The 17,818-nt window shown below is 35.0% G+C and overlaps 1 protein-coding gene across 3 annotated transcripts in view; it reads left to right on the forward strand.

Moving 5' to 3' along the window:
- KIF2A (kinesin family member 2A) overlaps window positions 1-17,818 on the forward strand; it is a 70,649-nt gene that overhangs the window by 17,039 nt on the left and 35,792 nt on the right. For all 3 annotated transcript variants that reach the window (XM_022596781.2, XM_022596798.2, XM_022596807.2), the window contains exon 2: window positions 17,432-17,526. In XM_022596781.2, the coding sequence (XP_022452489.1) occupies window positions 17,432-17,526 (95 nt within the window). The remainder of the gene's footprint in view (window positions 1-17,431; window positions 17,527-17,818) is intronic.

Raw genomic sequence — 17,818 nt, forward strand, 5'->3', positions numbered from 1 at the left:
ACTAGCCATTTGTATATCTTCTTTAGAGAAACGTCTCTTCAAATTCTTTGCCCATTTAAAAAATTAGGTTATTTATCTTTTTATTGTTGAGCTGTAAAAATTCTTTAAATATTCTGGAAACTGTTTTATATGCATTGCAGATATTTTCACCCATTGCATGGGTTGTCTTTTCTCTTTCTTGATTAGTATCCTTTGAAGCACAACAGTTTTTAATTTTGATGAAGTCCAATTTATCTTTCTTTTCGTTTGTTGCTCTGCTTTTGTTATATCTAAGAAACCATTGCCTAATTCAAAATGTGATCTACTTTTATGTCCTTTTACTTCTGTAGTCCTTTCCATGACCTATATCACCTAAAATATTTACATATTTTCTTCCTTGATCCTAACACCCATTCTTGACCTTTGAACATAGAGAGCAGATTATTTTAGCATTGTTAGCAAGTATACTGCAGTTTTTTGATAACAGGATTAATAAGGCTTTGGGATGTATTGGAATCCTAGTTGTGAAGTCATCTGTCTTTGTTACAAGAGTTGAAGGGTTCCTATTATATGTGTAGGTGTGCATATGTAGTATATGTCTGGGATTTAGAGGAACCATAGTAAGATAGCACAAAATCAAGCATAGAGAGCTATGTGGGAAGTAGAGTTTAAACTTGAATTATGGTAAAGATGATTTATTTTGGTTTGGTTTCTTTCATGATCATATCCTCAATATTATTTTAAAACAGATCAATGGCATGTAGTTCAGTTTATTAAGAACCCTTCCAGCTATACTAAATTGTCTGGGAAAAGAGGAAAATAAATTCATAAGAAGGTATTTCTTCTTAAAAAGAGAATGTAAAAACCCCGTAAAATTACATCTGCATACATACTGAAAAACATGGATGAATTGATATGATATCTGGGATTTGCTTCAAAGTAATACAGTCGTGGTGGGAGGAATGGCAATAAGATTGGCCATGTGTTAAAATTAATGAAACTAAACGAAGAGTATTTGGTATTTATAGTATGTTTGTAATTTTCATAATAGATTTAAAATTTTTAAATAAAAACTTTTTTAAATGCCCCCTCAAACCTAATCTTTCTCTTTAGTTTCAGATCCACCTTCTAGATATTACCACATGGATTTCCTGCTGGTATTTATAATTAAACTCATCAAAATGGAATCCGTTGCCTTTATCTCCAGATTTCTATATTTTCTGTGTTCCTTATATTGGTTAATGGAAGCACCATATACCTGGTTTCCCAAGGTAGAAACTTCAGACATTGCCAACTTCCCTAATTCCTTGAAGATTTTTGCTCCTGACTCACTGTTATTCTCTCCTACCCTATTCCTATCATTTTTTTTGGTAATTGCATCATTCATATATAGATGATTTTCTAGTACCCTCTCCTCTCAGTTCTTTGAACTGCTTTCCTCCCTCCCTCCTTCACTCCCTCTCTCCTTCACTCCCTCCCTCCTTCACTCCCTCCCTCCTTCACTCCCTCCCTCCTTCACTCCCTCCCTCCTTCACTCCCTCCCTCCTTCACTCCCACCCTCCTTCACTCCCTCCCCCTTCCCCCCCCCTCCCTCCCTCCCTTCCTTCCTTCCAGTGATCTTACCCTTGGCCTTAATTAGCTCACTATATTCCTGACATCTTCATAATCTCAGTTTCAAGCATCCCAGTTTTCAGTCACCATTCTGTCTTTCCAGCATATTCCCTCTAGTATCCTGACTCCACTAATCTTTTAACTCCACCAGGATTTATAATCCTACTACTTTTTATTGTTCCTATCTTTCCCTCATGAACTCACTTTCTAATAAACCCTCCCTTTATATGTGTAACTTGAACTCCCTTGCCCCCTCTCTTGATCGGGAAAACCTCAGATCACTCCCTTCTACGTGTTTTAAACCTCATTTCCCTTTCTAGGTTGTCTGAAAATGACTGAAGGGAAAAAATCATAATTATGCTTACTGGTCACAATTTAAATTCATGGCTACTTTCCTTGAATGAGCAATCATATCTCTAGCCCATTCATTCTTTCCTAGCTGACTTTTGTCATAAAATCCTTAGTGTTTATTTACTCACCCACACTCTCAGCAGATGACCTTGCTTCTCTTTTCCCCACTGAGAAATATAATCAATCAGAAAAGAACTTTTACAAATTTTCTGTATCTAACCAAGTACCAGTATCTGCACCTGTAAATCTGCCTGCCTTACTTTGCCATGGATAAACTTTTTCTGTTCCCATTTTAGGCCAATTTCCTTTACTTGTTCACTAGATCCTATGCCTTTTCACCTGTCCAAAATTACTACTTCATCAGTTCTCTCTTTGTGCTGTATCAATATTTTCTTTTTTACTGAATTATTTCCATCGGCATATTGGAATGTTATTTCTCTCATCTGAAAAAGTGATAGCTCTTAATCGCACTTTCACTTTTAGACATTGCTTTTATTATACTTGATCTGTTAACAGCATTTGACACAGTTGATTCATTCTCTCTTCCTTGAAATACCTTCTTCATTTGACTTTTAGGACTTTACTCTTTGGATTTTTCTTATTTTTCTCTGGCAAGTTCTAGATCTTCTTTGCTGGTATCTCATTAACTCCCTGACTCTATACATTGAAGACCAGGATGTCTACCCTCATTCTCTTGGTGATCACATCCACCCTCCTTGCCTTAAGTACTGTCTATATCAGTGTTTTTCAAACCTTTTTTCATTATTGCCCTTCTCCAAAGAGCTGTTTTAAATTTTTTCCCCTAATCACACTGTCCCATGAAACTTTGATACTACATATACTCTGTATTTGTTTATGTGTTATGTGCTTCTATGACTCTACTTTTCTTTGTATACCTTTTGCTCCAACCACACTGAATTTGCTATTTCACATTTTACCTTAGTGGTAAAAGGGTTTAAAGGAGTGATTATCTGTTCTCTTAATCCACACTGGCCAGGCATTAAAAGTAGAAATTTCTCTGGGTTAGAGCCACTACCATCGTAGGTTTCCATAGTAGAGTGGAGCAGAGATTGGTTGTGATGACAGATTCCTGGGAGAAGTAGTGACATTGCAATCATGGACTGAGATTTTGGCACAGGACGGGGAATGTGCCCTGTTTATCTTTGTATTCCTACTTCCTGATTATGTCCTCTACTATTTGAAAGAGGACATATTAGTCTGCATAGGCTGCTATAACAAATAATGTTATAATGCTTTATAATGTTATAATGTTAAATAATGTTATAATGTTTTTGGCAGCTTTCTGAGTTATGTTTAAATTTTGTTAATAAATATATGCACAGATCTGCATTACCTGGGTTACTGCTGTTGGAAACGGTTGAAAAACATTCCAAAATACCCCTAGCTCTTGTTAGGATGTATTTAAGCATAACAGAAGATGATATGTACATGTAGATATAAAAAGTTCACAGAATAATGCAGCTATATTGGTATGGAATTCCCTTTTGAGTAAATAGGAATTTAAGCCAGAGAGCAATTAGATAGCATTGCTCAATATATGCAGCAGGTATCTGAAAAGTAGTTCTTCAAAACATTGGATTAGTGCTTGCTTCGGGAGCATGTATCCTAAAAGACTTTGGACTGTCAGCAACATGTTATTTTAACACCACCACTATAAAACTTTGCAAATCTTTTATCGTTAAACAAATGAATAAAGGTGTATTTGGGATATTCTGTCACCTAGGAGAATGATCTTTTAATTAAAATGTATTGAGATTTATTTAGTTATTAAACTTTAGTTAATAAACTTAATGAAGTTTTTTTAAGTGCTGTTTTCTAATGTTGGTTGGTTTGTTTACATTTTCACTAGTTCAGCTAGAACCCTAATCAGATAACTTATGATTTTAGAAATTCAGTTTTTATGTTTTCTTTACTAGTGTTTTTGAACACTTTTTAAATCCTCTCTTCCCCCAACCCCAAATATGCATAATAATATCAGGAAACTACAGTGATTTAATACTTTTTAATGGGATCATGGCCCCTTTGTGACATTTTTTTATTATCCGTGTAGGTAAATAAGGATGGAAATTTTCTTAAAAGCTGCATGATGGGCCCTTCTAAATGATAATTTTACCCAAATTGTTAGCGTGCAGTGTGGTTCAATCATTGCTGTAAAAACCCAACAAGATCTGAAATTCCCTGTCGGCCCAGAGAAACTGGGCAGTATTGAATTTTCACATCCTTTTTCAAAACAATGGACATACGAGTTAAGACTTTGAAAATGTGTAGTTTGTTTACAGTATTAATGACGTTTGTCCCATTTTTAAGTTGTATTTTCTTCGTGAAAATTCTTAGCCGTACCATTCCCATTTTTCAGAATTCCAGCTTTGTATTTAAAGTGTAAGAAAGGAAATGCTAAAACTTTTAAATTTAGTTATAAACAGTAACATCTTAAATGTGATAAACCAAAACAAAAAGGTCTCTATGTTTGGCAAAGTCACATTCCCCAGGGATTTACTAAACAGCAACAGCACTGTTAACCACTGTCAGCTGAGGCATTATTTGTGCCCTTCTCTAATGGCTCCTTGTTCCACCAGAGCTGTTGAAGAAGGTGTGACGCTTACATAGTCCTCGTTAAGGATTCTTTTCATCACTGCTTAGATTAGCTAACAAAACCTGGATATCAGAGTTCGGGAGTGTGACTTCTACTGGATCTGCTGTAATGATCTCTGAAAAATCACCAGATTATTGTCTGTCCTCATTTATTGGTCAGTGGCATCTAGGAACATTGACATTTACTGTTGTAGAGAATATAAATAATAAATTATAAACAGCTTTGAGGTAACTGGCAAGACAAAAAATAATGTATGAATATTACTGTGTATTTAACATTTTTCATTTTCCAAAGAATGCTCGTAGTAACATCCTTTGATTGTCATATTCTACTTTAAAGCAGCATTGTGGAAATCTCCATTTTCCCCAGTTTTTTTCCATTGGAATATCTTCATGTTCCTGAATGAGCATCCTTTTAATAAGTTGAAGAAAGGAATTGTATGTTTTAAAAGACAGCTTTAAAACAAACCTCCTTAGACAACAAAAGTTAATTAACATAACACATTTTGCTATGACTCTACTTGGAAAGATGCACTCAAATTTGCATTCTACACTGGCACTGGTTCTTATAACTATACAGTTGATTTATTTTACTGGAATCAATATTTTATACAAAATTTAAGAAATAAGCCTATTTAAGATGGATTTTAATCACATGAAATGAAGTTTTAAGAGTTTTGAGGTTAGTGTGTTTTAAGAAAATTTATCAGGATTCTCTTCTGGTAGGAACTGACTTGGAAGAAAGTGCTTCTTTCAGATATTTATTTACCAACTACTTTGACTTGAGTAAGCATATGTATTTTACTCACCCTCTGGAAGCAACATCATGCCAAGCACTTCTTCTGAATGTGTGATTTTATAATTCAGAGTAATATTTAATTTTTTGTTCTTCCTAGTATGGATGTTTATACTTTTCCTCTTAGTCCCTGTTTGCAGAGAGGAGAAAACTAGTTTTTATTACCGTTTTTTAAAAAGTCAGTAAAAAAAAAGAAAGCCTTTCAAATTATGCAGTGGTATTCTGATTGAAAACTGAGGTTACCAAATGTTTTATCAAGAATAGATATACTAGGACTTGCCTGGTGGCACAGTGGTTAAGAGTCCGCCTGCCGATGCAGGGGACACGGGTTCGTGCCACGGTCCAGGAAGATCCCACATGCCTGGAGCGGCTAGGCCCGTGAGCCATGGCCGCTGAGCCTGCGCGTCCAGAGCCTGTGCTCCGCAACGGGAGAGGCCACAACAGTGAGAGGCCCACGTACTGCAAAAAAAAAAAAAAAAGGAATAGATATACTAGAGAACTATTTATTTTAATTTATTAGCATATAATCTAGATTGGTTTTCCTTGCATGGCTATATGCACATGAATGACCAGTGACTACTGGTTTATCCAAAGTTTGTGTAAAAAATTTTTAATATTTTTAGCTAATGATATTTATAAAGCATTGATTTTTGTCAGTGTCTTTAAATTTATCAAACTTTAAACAAAAATAGATATTAACTTCTAAGGGTTTGTAAATTGCCATTATAAACAATCACAATTCAAGTTTTATTTTCACTAATCATTTTAATTGTGTTATTCTTTCATGTTTCAGTTTTGAAAACTTTATTTGCATCTTACTATTTTAGAAATATGAAAAGAAAATTTTATGGAAACAGCTCAAGAGGGACTGATAAAAATAATGTTTACTTTTTAGGAAGACTTGTTGCACGTATGCTTATGTATACCTCAACTCTAGGGTAATTAGAAATAGAAAAAAAACATGGAGTTTGTAATCCTAGATATGTCACAAACAGCTGCAACCTCTGTAAAAACAGCGTGGGTCTGAAAAGAATTGATTGTCACTTTTTCATATTTTTCCTTACCTTCTACCACTATATCCTTTTAATAATGTACATATATTTGTTAGCATTTTAAATATTCCGACTTTTAAATACTTGTAATGAAATTTTATTAGTATTCTTGACTGCTTTATTTTAGCTCTTGCATTCTGCATTTGCAGCCAAATTATACTTTATATGCTAGACAAGGTTTATGCCAGCCTAATTGGTTGCTGGCATTTCTTATCCTCACAGCTGCTGTGAATTCAGCTGTGAACTAGGAAACATATAATAGGATCCTGTTTTCAAAGACCAAAGGCAATTGTCAACATGTAAAAGTGTTTTTGACAGCTAAATAAATAGATGAGATTTTATGGCAAGTTAAATAGCACCAATAGCAATCTTAAGTAGCCGTCTTAATTTTAAAGATTAGAAAGTCCTGAAATATAGAATGCATATATTTGTTATTTTTGTTCACTGGGGCAAAGGTGGCTTGAATTCAGGTGTTTGTTCTTCTGTTCAATCATTTGTGGGGATTTTTCTTTTTAAAAAATCACTTGTCTTAATATTTACTAACAGATTTTTAAAATTTGAGATATGAACTTTCTCCCTTTGATTTCGCCATAACGAAAAGTTGAGGCTTAAATGATGTAAAGATATTTCTTAAAGTGAACTAAACATAAATGGCTTTGAAATAAAGATTATGATTTCAAAATATTTTATATATTTACATTATTTGATTTAGTAGATATTATTTTTATAAATTATCCTGACATCTAAATTTGGGGTGAAATTTACATTTCTCTTAGGTTTAACCATATGAAATTGTCATTTTTTTAGGTTATAAATGGTCAAATATAGACTCTTGATTTTTTTCTTCTTATAGTTACGGTGGTTCTCATATGATTTAATTATATGTAAAAGTCTGTTAGTTCTCAATAGTAGAAACCAAGAGGATCCTGTTTTTAAACAATACATTCATCTCCCACTGAGGTCAGGAATCTGTTCCTAAAAATCAGATGTTTTATGTGGAAAATGCCTGGGAATCTGTTTGCCTTTATTTTAAATAGGAAAAAATTGAAACAGTAATCATCAACCCAAACTTCCTAACCAATTTCAAAAATGTAACAGACACTATAAATTCACCTACATATAAGTAAAATATTGTAATGTTTAACAAACAAAAAATAAGGGTAACAAATCCATTTCATATACAGTAAAATCTTTTCTTCCATTATAATTGCTTTTTACCCATCCTCAATATTTTCCTTCAACATTTTCTTAAATATTTTGGGACTCATTCAACACTGGGGAAAACAGGATGAAATAAATATAAAAGGCTGTGGAAATGCATTTAGGACAAGTACACGGTCTCAGGAAGTGGCTGACACTGAGTATTATGCCTGTGTTTTGTATCACTTTGATACTTGGCATGCTTTTTTAATTGTGATTCTGACCATCTATCAGTTATATTTGGAATGTAACTCAGAACTTTTCTTTGCACACTCTTGTTTAAAATGCGAATTGAGTTTTGGCATGGACAAATATAAATCTTTTCCTATTTAAATATTGGCCAAAATATCTTACATTGAGAAATAATTTTTATGAAGTTTGTGTATTAAAAACCAAGAGGTGTTCTACTGGGAAAATGATTGGGGGGATGTTCTGCAGGATTTCTCTGTATTTCTCAAAACTCTTTGCAACTGTTTTTTTATTTCACTCTCAACAGATGACATTTTCTACACTGTAATTTATCTTTACAAGTAGGTTGAAGTAAAGCTGAAAACTTTTAAATCTGTCTCTAGATTTAAGTTTTAAAAAATAGAGTTTTGAAACTAACAGTTATCATTAATTTATATAATAGTGTTGATTTTATATTATAGTGTGAACTTAACAGTTTTCAAATCTCACTTTCATTTTCTGTGAACATGAAATAGGACTTAAAGATGAATTGGCACTTCTGGTCAAAATAGTATAATAAAGTTCATGTATTGGCATCCATCTGCCCCAGACAGATAAGAGAAAACCTTTAAAAAGGAATAGTGAGCTCAAGAACAAGATATAACCATGGAGCAGAAATGGATCAGAAATACTGAGGGATGAGTGAGGCTGAGCAGGCAAGGTTTGACTCCTGAAGGATGACTCCTGAAAAATTTGACTCCTGAAGGATGATGGGGGACTAAAAAACAAAAAGAACCAGAGTCAGGTTCACTCTTTGAAGACAAAAACTTGTGGCTCCTCTTTAAAGATGCTGATCAAAAATTCCTGCTGATTTGCTTCCCAGAGGTAAGATTATAGGAAATTTTCCTCCATAGGAGGCAGTCCAGTGTCATTAAGGTAGAAATACAGGGGTGATACTCAGCCACTGTGCACTGGGTAAGTCATACCAATTATCTGTGGCTTTATCTGTTCTGATTGGTGATGTATCTCACCTTTAGAAACCAGTAACAGGATACCGAGAGTCAAAGAATAATAAAGAAAATTAGAAAATAATTTGAACTGCACAATAACAAAAATACTACCTATGAAAATGTTTAAGATGCTACTAAAGCTGTTCTTGGAGAGAAATGTGTAGCTTTAATTGCTTATAAGGAAAAAGATAAAGATGAATGAGCTAAAGCATTCACCTTAAGAATTTAAGAACCAGCAAAATATGCCGATAGTAAGTTGAAAGAAATAAGAAGGACTAAATGCAGTAATTAAGTATTTAATAACATATAATAAAGGGTAAAGGGGCTCAACAAACCCTTGTTGTTCTTGGAAAAAACAAAATTGACAAATCTCAGGTGAGATTTTATCAAGGAAAAAAAGTTGAAAAATTAGGAATAAGAAGTGATTATCATTACAGATGCCACAGGCATTCAACATAATTATGAACAACTTTATGCCCCAAATGTGAAAACTTAATATAAATCTCCTAGAAAAATATAATTATCAAAACAGTAAAGAATCGAAAACTACAATAATCCTATATTAAGGAAATTGAATCATCTCACAAATAAAACCCTAAGCCAAGATGGTTTTAGCCAGTGTCTACCAAACACTCAAGTTTCAAATAATTCTTATTTTATACCAACTATTCCAGAATAAGGTTGGTATGAGAAAGAAAAACTGCTGGCTAGTATTACTCTTGATAATGATGTAAAAATCGAAAACAAAATATTCAATGCAATTCTAATCAGAATCCTAACAGGTAGGGTTTTTTTATTTTATTTTTGGAACTTGACAAGCTGATTCTAAAATTTATACAGATCTGCAAAAGACTAAGAAGATCAAAGAAAATCTTAAAGAACAATAAGGTGAGGCAGATAAGCAGAAGGAAGGGCTTTTCAGGAAGTGGTGTTGGAAAAATTTGTTTTCCATGGGGAAAAAATGGAAATTGTGTTACCATACACAAAGATCAAAATGACAGTGGGTTACAGTCCTGAATATAAAAGGCTTTGTAAAACTTTATTTTAAAAAACCTTTTTATTAGACTATAGTTGATTTACAATGTTGCATTAGTTTCTGCTGTATAGCAAAGTGTATCATTTATACTTATACATATAGCCACTGTTTTTCACATTCTTTTCTCATACAGGTCATTACACAGGGTATTGAGAACAGTTCCCTGTGCTATACAGTAAGTCCTGTAAAACTTTAGAAGAAAATATAAGAAACTGTCTTAATGACTTGAGTCTCAGGAAGAATTTTATGACATAAAAAGCCATAATTGAGAAATATATATATGTATTTGACTACATTAAAATTAAAAACTCGGGGCTTCCCTGGTGGCACAGTGGTTGAGAATCTGCCTGCTAATGCAGGGGACACCGGTTCGAGCCCTGGTCTGGGAGGATCCCACATGCCGCGGAGCAGCTAGGCCCATGAGCCACAACTACTGAGCCTGTGTATCTGGAGCCTGTGCTCCGCAACAAGAGAGGCCACGATAGTGAGAGGCCCATGCACCGCGATGAAGAGTGGCCCCCGCTTGCCACAACTAGAGAAAGCCCTCGCACAGAAACGAAGACCCAACACAGCAAAAATAAATAAATAAATTACTAAATTTCTACCCCCAACATCTTAAACAAACAAACAAAAACCATCAAAGTCATCAAAAGACACCATGAAGAAGCTGAAAAGATAAGCCACAACTTTGGAGAAAGTATTTGGTACAACATATAACAGAAGATTATTAGCAAGAATATATAGATAATTTTTGTTGAGAAGTAGTAAAAAAATTAAAAAACACGTGAAAGGCCCAAATGGCCAAAGGAACTCAAAATAGGCATAACCTCATTTAGTCAGAGAAATTAGAACCACAATATGATATATTAAATCTGACAGATACTAAGTATTATTGTGAATGTGAAGTAATTGCTAGTTGGATTGCAAATCTTTGCAGTTACAGTTACTATAGGAGACATCATAACGCTAACTAGAAAAGTTATAGATGTTCCTACTCTGTATTTCTTCTCATTGTATATTCCAGAAATACTTGTGTATTTGTATCAGTACACATGTATAGGAATGCCTACAGCACCATTTTCCTAACAGCAAAAACATAAAAACAGATGTCCATCAACAGTAGTAGAATAAATTTTGGCATATTCATATATGGTGAAAATGAGTGAACATAAATGAGTAAACATAAATGAGTGAACAGCAACATAAGTGAATCTCGGAAAAATAGTGTTGTCCGAAAGAAAGAGGTCTTACAAGTAGTGTCTATTTATGTACAGTTTAAAAATAGGCAAACTTTAAATTTTTGTGTGTGTTACATTTATAAATGAAAAAACTATAGAGAAAAGCCACAGTATGATTATCTCAACTATCAGGGTATTGGTTACTTCTGGTGGAGGGGAAAAGGAGAGGGAGTGGGAGGTTCATTTAGGAAGGGGGACATACGGGGTTTCAAAGGTATTGTTTCTTAACCTGGCTCATGGTGGGTACACAGGTGTTTGCTCTGTTGTTTTTTAAAGTGTAGATGTGTGTATGATATAACTTACAATAAAGTCGATGGAGAATCAGAGTCAAAGGACAACAAATTAGGATGGAGTATAAGAATTTTCTCAAATCAGAGAAATAGGATAGTATTTGGAGGGCCACATGGAAAGATTGTCACAGGTTCTAGGGAAAGGTATTTCTAACACTGATTAGAAATATTTCTAACTCTGAGCTTGTAATTCTGTATCTGTAGTTGTCTTAATAACACCAGTGCATGATTGTAATTAACAGCATAGACTCAGGAGAAAGTATATCATTGTTCCACCACTAGTAGCATCATTTTCCCAGTCATCCAGGCTCAAAATTTTCCTATAATACCTATATGTTATTTATCACTAAATCATAATGATTTTTTTCCTTTGAAAAATCTCATATCTGTCCCTTTTTTTATTTTATTAACACCTTTGTTAACAGGTGATTACCATTTGACTTTTGAAAAAATCAAATTGTAAATTTTTACTACAATTAAAAATGAGATATTTGAGTATCTCAACTGAGCCATATATAAAACAAACAAAAACCTTTAAAAGCATATTGGGAAAATTCAGTCTTAGAAAATTTTTTTCAGAGACATCATTTGGTAAAAATAATGAAGCCTTCCATGCTGCATAGGTTCTCCAGATATTTCTAGTTACCTGATTCCCTGGCAAAAAGCAAACACTTAACACTTCATTTGTTCATTCAGATCCAGTCTTTTTATTCATTTCTTATTGCTGGAATTTCACACTCATTTCTTTTTTTAACATCTTTATTGGAGTATAATTGCTTTACAGTGGTGTGTTAGTTTCTGCTTTATAACAAAGTGAATCAGTTATACATATACATATGTTCCCATATCTCTTCCCTCTTGCATCTCCCTCTCTCCCACCCTCCCTATCCCACCCCTCTAGGTGGTCACAAACCACCTAGCTGATCTCCCTGTGCTATGCGGCTGCTTCCCACTAGCTATCTATTTTACGTTTGGTAGTGTATATATGTCCATGCCACTCTATCACTTTGTCACAGCTTACCCTTCCCCCTCCCCATATCCTCAAGTCCATGCTCTAGTAGGTCTGTGTCTTTATTCCCATCTTACCCCTAGGTACTTAATGACCTTTTTTTTTTTTTAGATTCCATATATATATGTGTTAGCATACGGTATTTGTTTTTCTCTTTCTGACTTACTTCACTCTGTATGACAGACTCTAGGTCCATCCACCTCAATTTCACAATTTGTATGGAAACACAAAAGACCCCAAATAGCCAAAGCAATCTTGAGAACGAAAAATGGAGCTGGAGGAATCAGGCTCCCTGACTTCAGACTATACTACAAAGCTACAGTAATCAAGACAGTATGGTACTGGCACAAAAACAGAAATACAGACCAATGGAACAGGATAGAAAGCCCAGAGATAAACCCACGCACATATGGTCACCTTATCTTTGATAAAGGAGGCAAGAATATACAGTGGAGAAAAGACAGCCTCTTCAATAAGTGGTGCTGGGAAAACTGGACAGCTACATGTAAAAGAATGAAATTAGAACACTCCCTAACACCATACACAAAAATAAACTCAAAATGGATTAGAGACCTAAATGTAAGGCCCGACACTATCAAACTCTTAGAGGAAAACATAGGGAGAACTCTCTATGACATAAATCACAGCAAGATCCTTTTTGACCCACCTCCTAGAGAAATGGAAATAAAAATAAAAATAAACAAATGGGACGTAATGAAACTTAAAAGCTTTTGCACAGCAAAGGAAACCATAAACAACACACTCATTTCTTGTTGGTTGAGTAAACTGGACTATGGTAGAGATAAGCCAACATTTTCTCAGTCCTGCCCTACTAGATGTCTAGAGCTTCATCTTAACTGGTGGATCAGCTGCTTTTGACTCTCCTGACTTGTGGCTTAAGGCTTTCTGGGTGTTTGCATTAGTAATGGAAGTTGTGGAGATACCATTGTTGAGAAGACTGCTGGTACTGGGTGTTATTTCCGTGATTTTCTTTATCCTTTTCCTTACTGATCTCTCTAAGGCTGTCTTTCGAGATTAAAGTCCCTGTGAAATCGTAATCTGTGATCCTAATACACATTGTCCCACTGGTCTGCCTCTCCTCACACACTTAGTATCAGTACACTAAGTCACTTCTCCCTCCTTAGGAATGTTGGAATATTGTGTTAGATGCTTAACAATAAGAATGGTGGTGTTGGTCTTGCCTTTTGAAACATGCATGTGCTTTTCTCTATTCTCATTATTGTGGTAGTTCTGTTGGGAATTGCATGGAGACCTCTATCTGTACTCTTCAACAACCTCAACCACAGCCTCTCCATTTCCTACTGGAAGTTATTCTTTATGGTAGTCCATTGTTCAAATGCATCTTCTTTGGAGTCATTTCCTATTGATGAAATCGTGTCAATGTGTTATATTAAACCACTTCACTTTTCCCAAAACCTTTGTAGCAATAATCTTCTTGTCCCCACTAGTGGGTGGTACTGTTGTGAGGCTGCCAAGGGTGGTGGGGTGGGGGAGGAGTGGCTGTTGGGTCTCAGCCTCACTACTCGTGTTATGGAGATGGTAGCTCCTCTTAGATTGTGATGCTGGATAGCAGGGCAGCTCGTGGCTCTCTGGGGTCTACTCTCTGCTTCCATTACCAGTTAAACTCAATCTTTCTCTTGTTCACATCCTGTGGCAATCATAGATACACTGCTTGGATCTCCCTTTGAAAAAAACTTCTTCAGTTTCAGGGAGTACATTTAGCTGACAGCCTCAGCTGTTAATATCTTCAAGGCTCCATAGTTTTTGAGCTGAGGCCTTGTGTTTCCTGGGAAACCTCCAGCTAGTGACTGAGCATGGTGTGAGTACTAGGCCCAGTGTGGCACTCCTCTAATGGTCAGTCTTTGCTCTGGAGCTCCCTGATGGGTTGGCCAAGACTGTCAGATCCGCATCAAGGTCTCAGGCTTTCTTTGCTCAATCCTGCTTTATGTCCCCTTTCTTTCAGAGGTTTCAGATAGGCATCATGGTCTGAAAGTTTTCCATGACCAGTCCTGTTTCCTTCTCCTTTTATCTTTCACAATAAACCTCTTGTCCTCATAGCTGTCTCAACATCTGCTTCCCAGAGGACCCAACTGACATATACTATTTGTACTGGTTATTTACCTGATTTCTGTCCAAATCAAATTTCAGTGAGCATTATCTGATTTCCCTTTTTTTAATCCTCTTCCTTGAATCCTCTCAGTCTTTTCCAGCTCATCGTTTCCCCACCCCCGACACTTGCTTCTCCTCTAAGGTACACTTAATCTGAGTAAATGGCACCGCGAGTTACTCAGTTGCTTTTACATTTGTCTTTCACATTTTAGTCCTTGACCCACTTAGAACTATTTTGGAGGGAGGGAGAATACTGTGTGAGATAGGGATCAGTCAGTAAAACTGGAGAATTACCATAGTCAGGGATGAACAAGGTCACAGAGGTAATGAGGGGTCAGATCATGTAGGTCTTTGTTATATGACATTAAAAGGCCTTTGGCTTTTACTCTGTGTGAGATGGGGAGCCACTGGAAAGTTTTGAGCAAAGGAATAATCTGACTTAGTTTTTACCAGGAATGTTTAGGCTGTTCTATGGAGAATAGGCAGTAGGGCAAATCTGGTAGAAGAGAGAGAGTAGTTGGGAGAGAATTGCAGTAATCCAAGATCAAGGCCTTGGTGGCTTACAACAAGGCGATTTCCGTGGAACTGGTGAGAAATGACAGTATCTGGGGGTAAAACTCGGGCATCATCATTTTATTTTGTAAAAAGTCTCCCTAGGAGTTTCTGGTGCACAGTGAGGGTTGAGAGTCTATGCTACAGTTCATGAATTTTTACAGGGGTATTTGGAATTTAAGCCACACAGGCTTCTTCCTCATCAGCTTGATTTAGGAGAGAAGAGAAGCATAGTAATAATAGCAAGTGCTTTTGCATCTGACTGAGGTTCAAATCCGTGTTAGTTATTAGCTGTATAACCATGAGCTTCAGTTCCTTCATTTTAAAAAGGGAGGTAGCCACTTCATAGGTATGTTTGTTATGTTGAATGAACCAATGTAGATTAAATGAGCCAGTCTCTGACATATATGTGCTCACAAAGTAGTAGCTTAAAGAAAGATCTAGTCTATCATGTTGGTAAAAGTATTTTAAATTGATGATGCTCAGTGTTGATAGGGTATGGAGGAATAGGTCCCATTGTTGATGGGAATATAAATGGAGAGCAATTTTCAAATATCTATCAAAATTTCAATCTCCTTAACCCAGTCTGCTTCTAGAAATTTTATTTATGAAAACAGTCACACCTATGTACATATACTCAGTGCAGCATCTTGTAATGGCAAACAATTGGAAACAATTTAAATTACTTCTAGTAAAGGAATAAATTATGATGCATTCCTTTTATGGAATGCTATGAAGTTGTTAAAATTAATGTTGATCTGTCATGGAAAGATTGCCAGTACATATTTTAGCTTTTAAAAAAGCACCAGGGCTTCCCTGGTGGCACTGTGGTTAAGAATCTGCCTGCCAATGCAGGGGACATGGGTTCGATCCCTGGTCCGGGAAGATCCCACATGCTGCAGAGCAACTAAGCCCGTGCACCACACCTACTGAGCCTGTGCTCTAGAGCCCACGAGCCACAACTACTGAGCCCATGCACCACAACTACTGAAGCCCGCATGCCTAGAGCCCGTGCTCCACAACAAGAGAAGCCCCTGCAGTGAGAAGCCCGTGCACCGCAATGAAGAGTAGTCCCCGCTCACTGCAACTAGAGAAAGCCCACATGCAGCCACGAAGATCCAACTCAGCCAAAACTAACTAACCAAATAAATAAAATTTATAACAAAACAAACAAAAAACATAAAAAAGCACCAGTATTAAAGCTGAGAGTATGTACTTAAATCTTCAAAGTTTGAATTTTTAACAAGATTATATTTATTTCGTCTTCAAATTTTTATATGAGCCCATATAGAAAAAATATTGATTGACAGTAACTTCATACATAGACAGTAATACTTATAAAATTATTAGTATTCATATTTTCTTTAAAGATACCGTATGCCTTGTTATTACAATAACATTGTTTTATATACTATATATCTGGATTTTAAAAAGATTTTAGAGCTGTAAATTATTCTAAGATAAATTATAGATGCCTCAATGATTTCATTTAGGAAATACATATGAAAATTCCATATGTTCAGCATTTTATTACATAATATTGAAGATGCAGATATATAACAAATAGTTCCCATCCTTACTTGACTAATAATCAAATGGGTGGGTAAGATGAAAACAGATGAAATAAGTGAAAAAATACACATATACACGCAGTACTCATACTCCTGTGTGTATATATATATATATATATATATATCTGTTGATCTGTGCGATGACAAGTGCATGACAGCATGTGTAATAGTATTTTTTGCAATGTTTATAATAGTAAAAAAAGTTGCACAAACCTAACTGACCATCAATAGGTATTAAATAAGTTGTGATAAACATAATGGAATATTATGTAAAAATGTAAAATATTTAAATCTATAGTTATTAACAGGTAAGATCCACAGTCTATTAGGAGAGAGAAAACAAGTTTAATACATAATATATAACGTCTTCTCTGTATAGATGGTAAATACTGTAGTCGTCAAAGAAAGTAAGGAGTGGAATGGATTTAGAGAACATTTTTAATTAGTATTTCCCAAACTTTTTGGACTCAGATTCCTTTTCTTAATAATTTTAAAACAATTTGATCAATTGTACAGTATTTGATAGTGAAATTTAAAACTATTTATATCTACATAGTATTAAAAAATTGCTTCATTAATTTTTGTTCTGTGTTCTTCAGAATCACTGTTGGCTCATAGTGAGTTCCTGGTCTTGACAATTGGCAAATTGATTTATGGTCCCATAGATAAAATTCATTCCCTAATCCTGAGAATCTGTGGAAATCCCTTGTAAGGAAAGTAGTATCATAGTTTTGTAAGTTTGTAAATTATAAAATTGTTTTTGACAGTGTTTAGGAATACCATAATTTGTGGCATTTTAAAAGTGTATATTTTATTCTCACTTAGGCCGAATACATCAAGCAATGGTAACATCTTTAAATGAAGATAATGAAAGTGTAACTGTTGAATGGATAGAAAATGGAGATACAAAAGGCAAAGAGGTATGATCACTGGGTTGAATTTTATTTCTAGTCTTATAATCAAGATTCTGAATATGAAACAAAACAGAAAACTGTATAGTTTAATATAGTGCATGTATCCTTTATCATTCTTGAAAAACTTTCAAGTGATTAAAAAATTTCACTGATAAAAAGGTAGATTCCTCCTGCATATCTTATGTGATTGGACATATGATCAAGACAACAAAGTACTAACTTAAGAGAGATTCTTTTAAATATATGTGGGTTATAATTCTAGATAATTTAATTTTCAAGGTAATAATGTTCCTTAGGC

This window comes from Delphinapterus leucas, chromosome 3 (assembly GCF_059928025.1).
Source record: "Delphinapterus leucas isolate spDelLeu-1000000601 "Yukka" chromosome 3, BTC_Dleu_Yukka2, whole genome shotgun sequence".
Lineage (NCBI taxonomy): Eukaryota > Metazoa > Chordata > Mammalia > Artiodactyla > Monodontidae > Delphinapterus > Delphinapterus leucas.